This window comes from Pseudovirgaria hyperparasitica (genome assembly GCF_010093815.1).
Source record: "Pseudovirgaria hyperparasitica strain CBS 121739 unplaced genomic scaffold EJ05scaffold_1, whole genome shotgun sequence".
Taxonomy (NCBI): Eukaryota; Fungi; Ascomycota; class Dothideomycetes; order Acrospermales; family Acrospermaceae; genus Pseudovirgaria; species Pseudovirgaria hyperparasitica.
The window spans coordinates 2,809,574-2,825,164 of record NW_022985549.1 but is presented as its reverse complement, the minus strand read 5'-3'; the positions used below and the strand labels follow the sequence as shown (position 1 = coordinate 2,825,164).

Here is a 15,591-nt window from a genome sequence, read left to right as displayed (position 1 = left end):
CTCCCTGTCTGTCGTTACTGTGAGCATCAGGTTTCAAGACGAGTCTACGCGCTTAAGAGGAGTATTTCAATCCTTACTCCACCTTTGCAGCTGCATCCCGGCCATTTATCTGGCAAAGCCCGTCACGAGGTCTGGTTCTTTCTCCGAACGCATTCAACGCACGAATTTCAGGTTCGGAACACTCGTCCAGTAATATTGCAATAGTATAGCAATTGCTTTGCACCAGGACCTCGGGGTCTGTCCGACGCCAGTCAGCAGGTTTGGTCATTTAAGCTTGAAGGCTGGACGATGCTAGAGAACGAGTTGATAGCAACACACCCAAAGGGAGACTCTAAAGCGGACTGACACCACTGTCCATTACTAAAAGGCTACCCCACAGGACGTAGTATATACCTATAAAACAGAAAGTTCGGAAGCGTCTTCATGACCTTCTCAGACATGGCAATGGATAGCTCCGGAAGGACACCAACCAGTGTTACGCAGAGAGAACCCCGCGCCATGAATTATATCCAGGTCTCGGACAAATTACTTACATTTGCGGATGATACGGATGTCTCGTCGATCCTGGAAGAGCTTGAGGCGAAGCGTCAACAGCTTGATGAGCAAGTGGTCTCTTTCATAACCGATGTGCAACGAAGCTTCGACCAATTCTCCGAGAATCTGCTAAAGCAGCGCTTATCCGCCCAACAATCCTGTCGTGAAGTGGTAGTTCAACCAGAACTTGACACTACTAAGTTATTAGCAAGTGAGGAACCACAACAAGAAGTACGCGATGTGCCTCACAGAGCCCCAGTTGATACATCCCAACGACGACCCGGTTCTTCCCCTGTACAACATTTTCACGACCGAGCGATTCACGACGATCGTTCTCCACACGACGATCGAGAAATGGAGTTAGCCGGTTTCTTCACTCCGCATTTCCTTCCGCTCCTCGAAGCAACCCGCAGCAATTCGTCGCCAGAGGTACCGACGACGAAACATATCGATGAAATTTTGAAGGTCAATCCTTCGAAGCTCGAAAGATCTGTGTCTGTTCCGATAGCGAATCCTCTGCTCACTCGCAAGTCAGCACTACGGAACGGACGGTCATCGAAAAATAAGAGAAAACGAGTGTCCCTCAGCATTGATGATAGCATTGTACGGCCGTCGGATGAACCGCAGAACGACACTCCAGTCACGCCAACAGACGACGATGAGGGCTCAGCAGCACCAAATATGGCCATCACGGACAAGGACGGTTCTTCTGTGTACGTCTGGGTTCCTGAGAAAGCACGTCTTCCACTCTCAGACGAAGATCCTATCGACTACGTCATTGCAGTGGGTGGCGTTCTTCACGAAGATGCCTCTGACCTGTCTTTCTCAACGACCATTCTGAAGGATGCCCCAAAGACATCATCTCCAGTGATTTCACCACAACACTTCGATTGGTCACCCATAACAGAGCGTAAGGAATTTGTCTCAGATGCAGATATGTACTTAGTCGGCCCCCCAAAAAAATCTACGTTTTCGCCATTGCCTGCCCCATCTTCCCTAGCGATTCGCCAGGTCCCAGCCTACACGGACAGTTTCAGCACATCTGTCAACCAGGTCTTCAGCCCAGTCTTTGCAACCGATCCGAAATACGAGGTAGCAGGTGGGCTGCCCAAAAGCAGCGAAGGCCCACCTAGTTCATACGTTGGGGGCATCAGTGGAAGTGGTGTCGATGCGATGGATACAGGCAGTGTTGGTTACCCGAGTAGCTTAGGGGCGAGCTATATGGAACAATTTGCTGCGCAGAGGTTGTCAGGCAGTCAGAATCTGTCAGGGATAGACCGAGGAGACCGAGATGGGACTGAGAAAGACAAGAAGAAAAAGAGAAAAGTGGTCAAAGATGCGAGACCCGAGGAGAGAATCGCTGATAGCGAGGAATTTTTGGGCGAGATGGAAGGAATATAGGGACTGTTCAATAGTTAATATGGTCGTCTGTTCCTACCTATGTTGCTGTTTAGGCGTCGGCGTTGGCGGCTTGCGTTTGCATTCTGAACATATCTTCTCTTGAGGAAAGCAAAAACCTGTAAACAAGATTAGTCCGTAGAAGGTTGCCTTGGATAATATTGCTCGAGGATGTGTGTCTGAGACCTGACATGTGTCTTAAGGCATCCAGACTCATCAATCCATGACGCTAAGAAACAAGCTAGTCTGCATTCATGCTACACTCCAACTCCGGCGAACTTCTTCTGCATCTCCGATACAAATCCAATCATTGACCCTCGGCCACCCCTCTCACATATGTGTACATCGCAATTCTTCAGTTAAACGTCCTCGCGATGCACACCCGCCAGGAGCACCCCTTGATTGGATTGTCGTGGTGACCACCGGCAGCATGCCCCCAATACTACGCGCACCATCCACAGAAACGCTCAAATTCCTGCGCGATGCCGCTCTGTATGGCAGCCTCGGCACTACCGCCGGCGTCAGTCTATTGCTATACGAAGAAAGGCGACGGAGAATATGCACGTTGCAAAAAGTTGTCGACAATGGGAAGAAGCTCAAGAGCGTGCGGGGGCGGAGGTTAGTGCATCGAAGCGCGTTGACAGGGGAAGAGATGAAACAATTAGGCGGAACTGGAGTACTGGAACAGAGGATCCATAAGCCGTACAAGAGACCGGCTGTTGAGATCGACGAACAGGAAGGATACCACATAACGAAGAGCGGCGATACGAGGAGTGGGCGGAGGAAGCTACATACAAGTGCGCCACGAGGCGAGACGACGACGAAACGGGCACGTAAAGAGGTGAACGAGCATACCAAAAGAGTCAAATGGAAGGATGAAATCCGAAGGATGATGTCGAGAATGCAAAATCGACGCGTAAGCGGGCTGGGTGGGAGGCATCAATTGAAGCTGTCCCCGGGAGGATTGAATTGTCGAGACTCCTGTCATCGACTCTACAATAAGTATGCGAGCCTATCTTCGTCATCGGTGTACCCGCGTTCGTTGCATTTGGATTCACAGCAAATCAATCCGGTGTCGATGGACCTGACTTCACTCTTTTACCTCCCTCCTGATGCACCGAGAGATCCTGGACCATATCAGACACCATGGGCTGGAACATTGAAGGAGGCTGATATACTCAAAATGCCACCGCTGTTCTCTGATGCCACGAAAGCTAGTGATATCCCTGCAATGGCTGTCCCCTTATCCGCAAAGTCACAGAGTATGTGGGGGAGCCTACATACAAGACCAGCTGCAATTGCAACTGTAAATAGTGCTGCATTACCAGCAGCCATTGATCGTGCGCCTACGCACAGCTCAGCCCTCGAGAAATTTTTGTTATACCACGAGCTCCGCACAGGTCAGCCACACCAGAGACTTAGCTCCGCCTCCCTTGAAGATAACCAAACAGAATTTCAAGCAGTGACATCTAAAGTGCAATTGCAGCCTAATTTTGGCCACCTACTTCCGTCTTCTCACATCCTTGAAACTTACCCTAGTAAAGAGCTTGTAGAGACATTCCTCGAGCTGACGGAAGACACCACCCAAATCACAAGTAAGACGGTAACAACCATTGGTCAGGATCTCCTGCGGATGATCGCCAGGTCCACACACACGAACCACCTCAAGAGATTGCGTGACAGGTTGAAATCATGGGGCCAGCTAGACGAGGTGTGCTTGGCTTCCCTAGAGGAACACAGTCAAGAGCTGTTACAGTACTATGTGGACACATCCGAACCGTTGGCCGAGACCCCAAGCCTGGTGCGGTTTACTGGTGCTCTCCGAGATAATCCATACGAACGTGAAGCTCTTGAGCTAATCAAGTACGTATGGCTTTCAAGAAAGGATCGGCGTAGAAAGACAGCATCAACCGGAAAGTCCTTGGAAGAGGCATTCAACAGAATCATCGAGGGTAGCATCCCGGTCACTCTATGCCAGGCTATCATCGACATCGTGACAAAGGTCGATACCCACAAAGAACAATGGACCCGTCTATGCGAGTCGCGGTTTCGCCAAGTTGTAGAGTCCGACGTATCAGTGCGCGAGAAGACCAGGCGAATGGTTGATATGTTGAAACGTATCAGAGGGAGTGTTCCGTCCATAGAGCCTCAGGTTCTGCGAGTCCTGACGGAAGCGCTCGAAAGCGGGAAGTGGAAGATGACAAGTCAACTAGTTGCTATCCTCGACAAGCAGGACGGCATAGATCAGGGTAACATACATCTTATCCTCCTTTCGCAGTCTGATAACCATCACACGGTCGAACGGCTTTCTGCAAAGTACGAGTCATTGCTTCCAATCGATCCAGGCTTGATCGAGAGAGTATGTTATTCAATTGCCGTAGTTCGTCCTGTAGAGCACGCCATCAGCAGAATTGCACGTCTTTGCAGCGCGCTCGATCATGGTATACTTGTTCACACAAGACTGGATAAAGTAGGCATCAGCAATGGAGAACGGGTTCTGGAGAATGCTTACGTTTCCATTCTGAAGAAGTGCTGGAGCACCACTAAGAACATCAACGTCGTGAAAGATGTGTACGGGATGATGGCGGCTACCACGAACCTCAGCAAAGGCATTTCCCTAATGTTCTCAGCGATACAAGTTCAAGCTCGGCATGGCGCAGGAATGGGACCAACCTCTGTTCGCAGTAACAAAGCATTGGAAGCGCTCGCAGAAGCAGCGGATCGACAGAATTGGTACGCCTTGAGTCCTATCTTGGACACTCTGAATAGCCTTGAGATTCTTGATGCCGAAGGACAGATGGATGCCTTGCATCCTCTCGTTTCTGTCTATCTCTCAACCCGTACGTTCGACGAGGCATTTTCCTGGGTCAAGAGCAGAATCGCACAACACATGCTGAAGCCCAACGAGGAGCTGCTGAGGACTCTTGTTGATTCTGCTCTGAAAGAGAGACGCGGGCCGGACATCCCAAATATTTTGGCCTACTTCCACAGCGTCAAAACGGACTTCATGGTAACTCCTAAACTTGCAGGGGATCTCCTTCGGATACACCAGCAGCTCCACCGACCAGACTCTGTCACCTTGGCCGAGATGACAGAGCTACTACACAGAAACGCTCCAGGGCTGCTATCTGCACAATTGGGGAGCATGTGGAGTCAAGTTCGAGACTTCGAAGCGTCCAAGATGAGCGCGAAGGAGCATGAAGAATTTACGACGCCTCTGGCGCTTTCAATTCGTACTCAATCAGCTTCACCAGCTGCTTATTGGACCCAAATCCACCAGTGGTATGCTCACGGGGAGTATTCCAAAGTTCGGACAGCGTTCGAAGGGCGGTTAGCAAAACACAAACCACTGACTGGCCCTATACTGGACTTGACTATCGCTGCGTGCTTGAAGGAAACGCCAGATGACTCTACTTTGGCCGAATCTATCATGGCCCGAGCCCGTCAGCAAGGCATCGTGGTTGATATCGCCATACGCCGGCTACTTGCGCATCGCATCTTTACCACCCGCTCCGACCCAGAGATGATCCGCCGGAAGGTGTTCGAATACTACCACTTCAATCAATCCAAGGGGCTTGCAGTCAACCACTACATCACTCTCAGCGCTGCTCACGAACTCATCAACCGTAGAAAACCACATCTTGCGGCCAGCCTGTTACGAGAAGTCTTTGTCTCCAAATGGACTGCGCATTGTCCTTTTGATACTAGCATCATGAGTTGCTGGATGAAAGCACATGCTGAAAGTGGCAACTTACGCGGCTTCCGCAGCGTGTTGCTTCTATGCGAAAGGTCGGATTTGATGTTCGACTACAGAATGCTGAGTTCCATGTACAAGCATCGCCATTTACTTCTCCGAGTCATGCGCTACGAAAACCGCTGGCCACGTCATTTCAAGGACATCATGAGCCGTCACACGCATGCGACCCGCGAGTGGATTGCGGAGGAAGACCTTGTACATCTCTTCAGACACTGGCGTTCTCATGTCAAGATCCTCTCAAGGTTGCAGAAGCGACGTAATGCAGATCTTGGTATCATGCTATGTCAAGCCCTCATCACCCATTCAGGGGGGTGCGTCAGACCAAGAGCATATTGGAATACCCTCAACTCAGCCGACACGCCTGCCAGGGAACCGAAAAAGGTCCCACCGAAGTCCCGGGCCCAGAGCAGCGCGCTATTTCCAACGAAAGTCCAAGGCATGCTCCCAGCCAGCATTGACATCCTCGCCGGCGAAGCCCCCGCAGGCATCAGCGGACACGCCCTCCACGAGCCCGTCCTCTCAACAGACATCATTGCCCTCATCGGCACATCTCTAACCCACGACGACCCTGACCTTCTCCCATCCTTGAAGCAGGACCAGCCCTACATACTCGCCCTCGACTCCGCCGACCCAGACACCAACGAGCTGATCGCCAACCTGACGCGCCGCTTCAACCACCGCCCCGGACGCGCCGCTAGCCTGGCCGCAAAGCAGTTCTACAAGAACCTGGTGTGGGACTGGGTCGATTGGCCGGTCGAAATCACAGACGACGAGCTTTGCGACTGGCGCGCTGAGCTGAGAGAGCCGGATGCGGGCAGGCTGTTGTATGGTGCGAGGGAGGCGCGCTTCGATGAGCAGGACTGGGGCCGTATGCGTGCTAGGGCGTTTAGGGAGGCGTAGTGAGTGGACTTGCGGGGGCTGGGGGGAGTCAGTGTGCAGATGGGGAGCTGGGTTGTATATGGGAAGTAGGCGGTAGACTTGGAGCACGACTTCTTTTGTGTGTGTGCAGTAGTTATTGTATATATGTACATGTATATATCATGTTGTGTTTCGGAAGACGTGTGCTTTCTGCACTGCTATGTTCGGTACCTAGCCTCGACTGTATCTACCCATACCACCACTTCACGCTATCCTTCACCGCACCGCTTCTTAAAGGTAGGGGGGGGGGGGGGTCTAAGTAAATGCGTGCTCCATTGAATCCCAAAAAAATCATCCGCGATATATCTTGAATAGCAGTTTTTTTTCGGTCTCATTCATAATCAGCAACTACACTTATGCACCACCGCACTACATACGACCTGAGAATGGTAGACACAGGGGCTTAGATAGCTGTATGGCTGCTTGGGCTTAGACAGCGCTGTATGTATCTGGCTCAGCTTAGATAGCTAGTTAAATAGGCTTTTGTATATTTGTGTGATTACGGGCGCGGTTATTGTTGCTATGCCATACTCAGTATGCTGATGACGAGTACTCCCAATTCCAATCTCCCGATTTCCACACTACGATGTAGTCAGAGATACTTTATATACCAGACTATATGCGTCTATAGTGTATGTATTCGGCAGCCATAGAGTCTTCCGAGTCCACCATTCATCCATCCATCAATCTACACCACATCCAAACCCCCATCCACCAACCTATACCCACACCCACATCCGCGCCCCCTCAAACAACCCCCCTCACACTCCCCCCAACACCCGCACCCTCCCCATCCTCGTCCTGCGTGACATGAACGCGGGACTTGGTCTTCGAGTCAGCAGCTTGGCCGGGCGCCTCGTTTACGGCGTCGTCGTCGTCGTTGTTGTTGTTGGGGTTGTCGTCATCTCTGCTCGCATCTAGACGCCGCTGATGGAGCAGCATCTTGCGGTCGATGTGGCGGCGCCAGGGCTTGTAGAGGAGCACGCTGAGCACGCCGAAGACGATGAAGGAGCCGCATATGGCGCCGCCTGGGAGTGGGGGATTTTTGTTAGTCTGGGCGGGAGTCCGGGAGAGGGGGAGAAGAAAAAGAAGAAGGAGGAGGCAAAACAAGAGCAGCAAAACACACCAATAACATCATAATACTCGCCCGCCACCGCCACACCATCCCAAAACCCACCCTCGGGCTCCGCCACATTCGCCACCAAACTCAACACCTGAATCACGCCAATCACGAGCGCCACAACAACAGTCACAAGCGTGAGGACAATGCTGTAGTACAGCACCGCAATTGCGTCGCGGGCGAGCGCGCTGCTCGTGTACACGCTCATCATTGCGGCGCCGTCGGCGGTGTCGAGCAGACACATGCCTGCGGTGAAGAGGAGGGGGAAGATCAGGATGAGCCAGATGGAGGTGCCGGCGGCGGCTTGGATGGAGGAGATGCCGAGCAGGGCCACTTCGGAGGAGGTGTCGAAGCCGAGGCCGAAGAGGATGCCTAGCGGGTACATTTTCCAGGGCTGGTCGATGAGTTTGAAGAGGCGGTGGAAGAGGGTGAAGAGGAGGCCTGCGGTGAGGGGTTTGGCGTCGGGGTTGTTTGGGGAGGTGGTGGAGGAGGAGGTGGTGGTGGAGGAGGGGTAGATGAGAGCGATCAGGCGCCTGCGGAGACGGACGAGGATCCAGACGTTCATGGCGCCGAGGAGGAGGAGGAAGGCGGCGGAGACGCTGGTGCCGATGATGTTGCCGACGCGGGTGAAGTTGTCGAAGCGGGAGGAGATGGCGGCGGCGGTGGCGGCGACGACGATGGAGGTGACGATCACGATGGTCGAGTGGCCGAGCGAGAAGAACATGCCGACGGTGACGGGGCGCTGGCCCGAGGCGATGAGCCGACGTGTCATGAGGTCGATGGCCTGGGGGGGTGTGTTAGTGATGGGAGCTAAAGGGGGGGAAGGGAGGGAGGGCGAGATACGGAGATGTGGTCTGCGTCGAGGGCGTGGCGGAGGCCTAGGGTGTAGGCCAGGACGGCGGTGGATGCGAGGCCGCTGTTGGGTTGTTATGAGTTGCATCTTCAAGTGGGTGTGAGGCGTGATGGGAGGTGGACATACGCATTGAAGTGCTGTGTATGGTGTCAGCGTAGAATCATGATATGCACGGCTATATATGGTACTGACAAGAACAATCCCGACGGCAACCCAGACAACCGCATTCACAAATGCGATGAACAGGATTATGGCTAATGCATTGAACGGGAGCTTCCGCAGATATGGGACTCTGTCATGGTATACCGCTGCTTTGTCTGAGAAGGACTTGAGCAGAGTCTGGCGCTCATTAGGGTGCTCTAATGTGTCCGGCTCCTCGTGGAGAGGAGCGACTGAGATGTCTGTCGTCGCCATAGTCACTACTCGCGGAGATCAACGCACAAAATGGCCTGCCATGTAAAGAGTGTATGAAAGGAAAACACCAAATAATGGTGGGCGTTTCGACCTTTGTGGATAGTCAGTGGTTGGGATGAAGCACGTTTTATAGAGGGGTCTATTGGCGTGGGGCTAAGGAAGGGCACTATCGCGGGCTTGTTTACCAAGTGGGGTTGATAGACGAATAGCGGCGGAGACTTTGGCGAGGCTGCATGACAAGCGGCCGAGCCCGAGCAGGTCGAGATGCAGGATGGAACAAGTATGAGTGTTTGGAATTCATTGGTATCTACTGAAACACAGACTGGCATTTGTCCCTCCAAAGCCAAAGCTGTTGGTGAGTGCTACATCAACCTTGTGCTGCTGGGCCTCATTCGGGACATAGTTGCAGTCGAATCCCTCCTCTGCGTCGATGGTATCCAGATTAAGTGTGGGTGGGAGTGTATTCTGCCTCAGTCAGTACAGATGCGCGTCAAGCACACGCGACTCACCTCGTGTATGGCGAGCACAGAGAAGATTGCTTCCACAGCTCCCGCGGCTCCGAGCAGGTGTCCAATAGCCCCTTTTGTGCTGCTGATGTTGATGGCAGAGGCGTTTCGCTTGCCATGTTCGCCGAGGAGCAGGTTCTTGATAGCTCTGTTCTCTGCGGCATCGCCTAGTTTGGTAGACGTTGCGTGGGCGTTGACGTAGTCGACAGCCTCAGGAGTGATGCTGGCATTTCTCAGCGCTGCCTTCATGGCCAGAAGGGGACCATCGCCATCCGCACGCGGTGCGGTCATGTGGTATGCATCTGAGGACAGTCCATAGCCTTTCAGCTCAGCATAGACTCTTGCACCTCGTGCTTTTGCGTGTTCTAACTCCTGTCGATTGGTATTAGCATGACACCGCACGACTGACACTGCCCGGACATACTTCGAGAACCATCACGCCAGCCCCTTCCCCTATCACAAAGCCAGCGCGGTCTTTGTCAAAAGGCCTGGACGCCTCACTCGGACGGTCGTTCCAGTCCGTAGCCAGACTCCTCGCGCGCGCAAAGCCTGCTATCGCCAAGGGATGAATGCAAGACTCCGCACCCCCAGCTATCATAACATCTGCATCGCCATAACTGATCAAGCGCGCCGCATCGCCAATACAATGTGCACCAGTCGTGCACGCCGTCGTCACCGCATGATTCGGTCCCTTTCCAGTCAGTCAGTCAGTCAGTCAACAAACACACATGGAATCCGCATCCAAACCCACCCTCAAGCCATACCTCATCGAAACATGCCCAGCCGCCAAATTAATCAGCAGTCGCGGCACAAACAACGGCGACACCTTATGATACCCCTGCCGCACACATCAGCCACCACCCACCCACACACCAAGATACTCACCCCCTTCTCAAACGCCACACTAGTCTCATACACATCCTCAAAACTCCCAATCCCAGACCCCAAACAAACGCCCTATCCCACGCCCTCAAAATCAGCACGTTCTCTCTCTCTCTCTCTCTCACATACACATCCCTCTCTCCCCTTCCCAAAAGTCCCCCCTCAGCCCAAAAACTCACCGTAGCAGCCAAATCCCCCTCCCGCCACGGCACCCACCCCGCATCCCGCATCGCCATCTCACTCGCCGCCATCCCATACTGCGCAAACAGCGCCATCCGCCGCCGCTCCCCCGCCGTCACAACCCACTCGTCCGCCGTCCATCCACCGTCGTCCTTGCGGCCCGCGGGAACGAGGCCTGCGACTTGGCTTGGCAGGGCGCTGAACTTGGGGCCGAGGGCGTGCGTGGAGAGGACGCCGCTTTTGCTGCGGAGGAGGCGTGGCCAGGTGTGGGTTATGCCTTGGGTTGTGTTAGTTGGGGTTGAGAAGGAGAGGAGGGAGGGAGGGAGATTAGGGGAGAGATGTACCGACGCCGAGGGGTGTTACTGCGCCGAGGCCTGTGATGACGACTCTGCGCATTGCATGTTTTTTTCGGGAGGTTTGTGGTGATGGGTTGGGATGGAGGTTGTTTGTTTTGGTTTGTTTGTGGTCAAGTTTGGGTGTAGGTTTTTATATGGGCGGATAGATGGATGGATAGGGAGCGGGGGTGTATAGCTATATAGCTGTTTTGGGACTAGTCTGGTCTTGGTGTCTTGTACATATGTAACACCCCAGGAGTTCCATAGGAGCATTTCAAACGTCCAGACGCCAAAACAATCAGGCGTTCGCTAGTAGGGATAGAGAAGGCAGATATTTAGAATAATGAACATGTTGGGCAAGGATTGAGATGCCGTGTTGCTGATGTAGTTCTCGACGTAAGTTATAAACGAGAAGAACGTGGCGTCAGAGCGCGACACATGCCTATATGCATTGCTACAACACAACCAACATCTACATGCTCTTTTAATCACTACCACAAACAGCACCTCCACATCCACCCGCTCCCTTCCCTTCCCTTCCCTTTCCCTCCTTCCATCCCATCCCATCCCACCCCTAACCCAAACCCTACCTCACAGCCTCCCTAACCCCCCTCTCAACCTCCCTATACGCCTCCCTCACCGCAGGACTAAAATGCACCCTCAACACCTCGCCCTCCCACGCCGTGCTCGCAAACGGATTACTCGCCTCGGGCCGCTCACACAGCGGGTCAAACACGCCGTCGCCACGCCTCTCCTCGGTGCGCCACAGCGCAGCCACTTTCTTGCCGTGCGTCTTCGTAACGAGAGTGAGCAAGCCGAGCATGGCGAGGGCGCTCTTCTCGGGGAGCTGGCAGGCGGCGATGAGGAGGTGTTTCGTGAAGGCGGCGATGCGCTGGGCGGGGATGGAGCGGGCGGCGTGGGCGGGGAGGAGGGTGGAGGTGAGGCAGCGGATGAGGAGGACGGTGGTGGTTTGGACGTTTACTTTGCGGTCTGGGGGCGGAGGGGCGGGGGCGTGGGTGTGGGTGGTGTGGGGGTCGGGCAGGTGGAGGGATTTGGCGTTGAGTTCGATGTCGGGGTTGAGGGAGACGGGGAGGAGGGTGCGGTAGAGGTGGGCGACGAAGAAGCTGAGGTCGAGGTGGAGGGTGGAGGTTGCGTAGGAGGCGTCCTGGCCTTGGAGGAGGGCGAAGGCGGTGACGCAGCAGAGGAGCGAGGAGCGGGTTGCTGCTTGGCGGACGCTTGTGGAGGCGAGCTCTTCGTCGTTGTTGTTGTCGTCGTCGGTGTTGTCATCGTTGTCGTCCGTGTACAGCGATGCGTTGGAGATGAGCTCCTTGAGCACCTCGAGGATGTCGCCGAAGAAGTCCTGGTTGATGAGGTGTGCGTACTTTGCGAGACCCTCGAGCACGGCGCCCATGAGCTTGCGCGAGCGCTTCTTCAGGATCTGGAAGTAGACGACAAAGACGATCTTGAGCGTCTCGGACTGGTTCTTGTCGCGGTCCTCGTGCGAGACGGCGGCGTCGGCCTCGGCAAACTCCTTCTGGATGGCCTTGTTCTCGCGCGCGAGCTTCCTCTCGCGCTTGGTGCGGAACTCCTTCTTGAACTTGGACTTGGTCTGCGCGGACTCGTCCGTCTTGTCGATGCGCTGATGCGAGCCCTTGACCGACAGCTCCGAGAGAAGGCGCAGGGACAGGAAGGTGTTGAGCACGTTTTCGTGAATGTTGTAGTGGCGCGCCTTGATCATGGTCTGCAGCGCCTTGACCGCGTCGAGCGAAGCATATCCGTCCTCGTCATTCTTGAACAGCGTCTCCAGACACTCGACACACTTCCGAAAGTCCCCATCCACACGCTCCCTGCCCAGCCTGCGCACAACAATGCCAATCAGCAGATCACGAAAGTTAAAGTGCGTCACCGACACCAGCAGATTGCACGCACAGCTAAACGCCACCGTCACCAGCGACGCCGCGTCAGCACTCTCCCGCGCACCAGCCTTTGCGATCCCGGCGAGCCGCTGGAGATACTTGTGATAGCCGGCCAGCAGGGTCTGCTCGAAGCTGCGCAGCTTGCGCACCTCCTTGGACACCTTTGTCGAGCTGACCTCGTCCTCCTTGACGGGCCGGATGGGGTAGCTCGGGATGAGGTCCTTGTAGACGGCCAGCTGGGTGGCCAGCGCCAGCTTCTGCACCGGCACGTGCGGCGCGTCGGCAAACTCCTCGAGCAGCCTCACCGCGTTGATGTTCGTCTCCGGGTCCTCGCTGATCTGGCCCGCGATCTTGGCCAGGTCCTCCTTGGCCTGGAGGATGCGCTGCCGCATGGGGATTCGGGGCTGTTCGTCCTCGACCGCCGGCTCTCCGTTCTCGTGCTCGTACTCGTCCTCATCCTCGCCTGACCCCAGGAAACTATCCTCGTCCTCATCCTCGTCCTCGCTCGCCTCGTGCGGAATGTCCTCGGGCTCCTGCTCTACCCAGCCGTCGGCCGTCTTGATCGGCAACCGCGTGCGCTTGCTGCTCTGCTCCGTCTTGCTCTTGCGCGGCCGGCTCTCGTACTCCTGCTCGTCGTCCCAGCCGGTAGTGCCAGCGAACACGCCGTGCTCGAGCGCCTTGTCTGCGGCGGCGGCGGCGTGCGTCTTCTTCTTGCCCGCCCTGGACATGCCATTCGGGGGTTTTGCGTCGTCGGGCGGCGAGAGACGGCGGCGTTTCGTGGCCCGGACAGCCATGGTGTATCGTGTTATTTGAGGGGAGGACTTGAAGTGGTGGTGTAGAATAGCAGGCGGTGTGTGTGCACCGTTTCTGCGGGATGAAATTTCGCACCTCCGAGCACGCACCCGGATTAAAGTCAAAGTCTGAGCTTTTTCCTTGCAGAAAATGCCGAATCGGGCCTAGCGCGGTACTGTCGCAGAACTCCAACTTCAGAATTATTTTCTCCCCATGCTTTCAATTATCTCTCCCATACACAAACCACAACCACAACCTCAACCTCAACCTCAAATCTTCAAAAATGCGCCCCTTAACCGAACCCGAAACCCGCACCCTCTTCACCAAACTCGCCTCCTACACCGGGCCCTCCCTCAAAACCCTCCTCTCCCCTCCCTCCCAATCCACCACCACCTCCCAATCCCAATCCACCTCCCGCCACGTCTTCCGCCTCCACCACAGCCGCGTCTACTACGTCCGCGAATCCCTCGCCAACCACGCCACCTCCATCTCCCGCCACGCCCTCCTCTCCCTCGGCACCTGCCTCGGCAAATTCACAAAAACAGGCCAATTCCGCCTGCATATCACTGCCTTGGACGTCATCGCGCCGCATGCCCGCTACCGCGTCTGGGTGAAGCAGAATGGCGAGATGCCGTTTTTGTATGGGGGGAATGTGCTCAAGGCGCATGTGGGGCGGTGGAGTGAGGATTGTGCGGCGGGGCAGGGGGTGCTTGTTTTGGGGGGGGGGGATGTTGCTATTGTGAGTTTTTGGTTCTTTTTTTTGGCGCTTTGTTCTGAGGGGGTTGGTGGGAAAGGAAGGGGTTGGGAGATGGAGTGCTGACTCTTGTTTGTGTGTGTTGTAGGGCTTCGGTGTGACGGCGCGGAGCACGGCCGAGGCGCGGCGCCTGGATCCGACTGCCGTGGCGACGTTTCGACAGGCGGATATCGGGGAGTATCTGCGCGAGGAGGACACGTTGTTTACGACGACTTGAGTGGGTGGAGTGGGCGGAATGGACGGGTGTGTGGGCTTGCTTGCTTGCTTGGGCAGAGCGGAGGAAAAGACGGACGAACACACGAATGAGAGGGGGAAGAGAACCAAGAAATAAAAGTTAGGAATGGATAGATACGACTCCGCGGTGTGATGGACACGCATCTCAAACCACGGACCACGGTCCACGGTCTAGAAGAGCAGCAGTGTGTATTTCCAACTGCTTGAACGCTGCCATAGAAATACCCTTAGCTGTCCTACCAGACAGTCAGAAAGCCAGACAGACAGCCAGACAGCCAGGACAAAAAAGGCGTCAACAAAAGTCAGTTCGTTCATTTGTTACTTTCTGTGTATGCGGGATCAGGGATACTATGCGATCAACTAGGGCACTACGGGATGTAGGGCAATCCCATTCAGGTCGCGTAGATAAAACCGTACATATACATACACACTTATATTACTCACCACGCGGTCTGTCTTCTGTCCTCTGTCCATCCTCTCCCCCTCCTCCTCTGATATCTACACGGGAGATGTAGGATAAACGAGATATAGAAGACACATACGAGCGATATCTACACGGACGAAACGAAACACGAGATATAGAGCAGAGCACTCACTAAGCAGCAAAGCCGGCACGATAGATCTGTATGCTCGATTTCTATAGCAGTTCTTATCTGTTTATAGCTAGTCTATCTGTTCATAGCTATTATATGGCTACTCTATAGCGACTCTATGGCTACTCTATAGCGACTCTATGGCTACTCTATAGCGACTCTATGGCTACTCTATAGCGACTCTATGGCTACTCTATAGCTATACTGCCCGGTAGACGGGGAGGATAGAGGGAGGAAAATTGGGGTAAGAGGAAGAGGAAGAATAAGAAGACATAAAGGCGGATAGATAAGAATGTGTGGATGAGCTGTGGAGGAATGGAGAGGGATGGGGATGGATGGGTGGTGTTTGAACTATTTGGGCATATTTAAGCATTGCATGGTATAGTATAGCTCCAGTGGCGTGGA

At 54.5% G+C, this 15,591-nt stretch overlaps 6 protein-coding genes across 6 annotated transcripts; 3 read left to right on the top strand and 3 right to left on the bottom strand.

Annotated features, from left to right (window-relative positions):
• Positions 1–423: 423 nt before the first annotated feature.
• On the top strand, positions 424–1,935 carry EJ05DRAFT_482186 (uncharacterized protein; the record flags this gene model as incomplete). Its single annotated transcript, XM_033745145.1, has 1 exon — positions 424–1,935. The coding sequence occupies one exon, from the start codon at positions 424–426 to the stop codon at positions 1,933–1,935; it is 1,512 nt and encodes a 503-aa protein (XP_033605829.1).
• Positions 1,936–2,231: 296 nt separating this feature from the next.
• On the top strand, positions 2,232–6,774 carry EJ05DRAFT_534734 (uncharacterized protein). Its single transcript, XM_033749205.1, has one exon. It carries the CDS (start codon positions 2,363–2,365, stop codon positions 6,587–6,589), a length of 4,227 nt encoding a protein of 1,408 aa, XP_033605828.1. The 5' UTR covers positions 2,232–2,362; the 3' UTR covers positions 6,590–6,774.
• Positions 6,775–7,354: 580 nt separating this feature from the next.
• On the bottom strand, positions 7,355–9,107 carry EJ05DRAFT_534733 (NicO-domain-containing protein; the record flags this gene model as incomplete). Its single annotated transcript, XM_033749204.1, has 5 exons — positions 8,773–9,107; positions 8,707–8,717; positions 8,571–8,643; positions 7,734–8,511; positions 7,355–7,635 (listed from the first exon to the last, which is right to left on the bottom strand). The coding sequence occupies exons 1-5, from the start codon at positions 8,992–8,994 to the stop codon at positions 7,355–7,357; spliced, it is 1,365 nt and encodes a 454-aa protein (XP_033605827.1). The 5' UTR covers positions 8,995–9,107.
• A 160-nt stretch (positions 9,108–9,267) lies between these two features.
• Positions 9,268–11,417, bottom strand: EJ05DRAFT_534732 (ketoacyl synthase domain-containing protein). Its single transcript, XM_033749203.1, has 7 exons — positions 10,907–11,417; positions 10,562–10,839; positions 10,386–10,457; positions 10,252–10,338; positions 9,925–10,191; positions 9,504–9,872; positions 9,268–9,459 (listed from the first exon to the last, which is right to left on the bottom strand). Exons 1-7 carry the CDS (start codon positions 10,956–10,958, stop codon positions 9,292–9,294), a joined length of 1,293 nt encoding a protein of 430 aa, XP_033605826.1. The 5' UTR covers positions 10,959–11,417; the 3' UTR covers positions 9,268–9,291.
• A 64-nt stretch (positions 11,418–11,481) lies between these two features.
• EJ05DRAFT_472285 (nucleolar complex-associated protein 3) lies at positions 11,482–13,696 on the bottom strand (the record flags this gene model as incomplete). The annotated part of the gene is made up of 1 exon (XM_033743149.1): positions 11,482–13,696. Exon 1 carries the CDS (start codon positions 13,605–13,607, stop codon positions 11,484–11,486), a length of 2,124 nt encoding a protein of 707 aa, XP_033605825.1. The 5' UTR covers positions 13,608–13,696.
• A 192-nt stretch (positions 13,697–13,888) lies between these two features.
• Positions 13,889–15,043, top strand: EJ05DRAFT_447764 (60S ribosome subunit biogenesis protein NIP7; the record flags this gene model as incomplete). Its single annotated transcript, XM_033742284.1, has 2 exons — positions 13,889–14,344; positions 14,448–15,043. 2 exons carry the CDS (start codon positions 13,889–13,891, stop codon positions 14,574–14,576), a joined length of 585 nt encoding a protein of 194 aa, XP_033605824.1. The 3' UTR covers positions 14,577–15,043.
• Between the last annotated feature and the right edge of the window lie 548 nt (positions 15,044–15,591).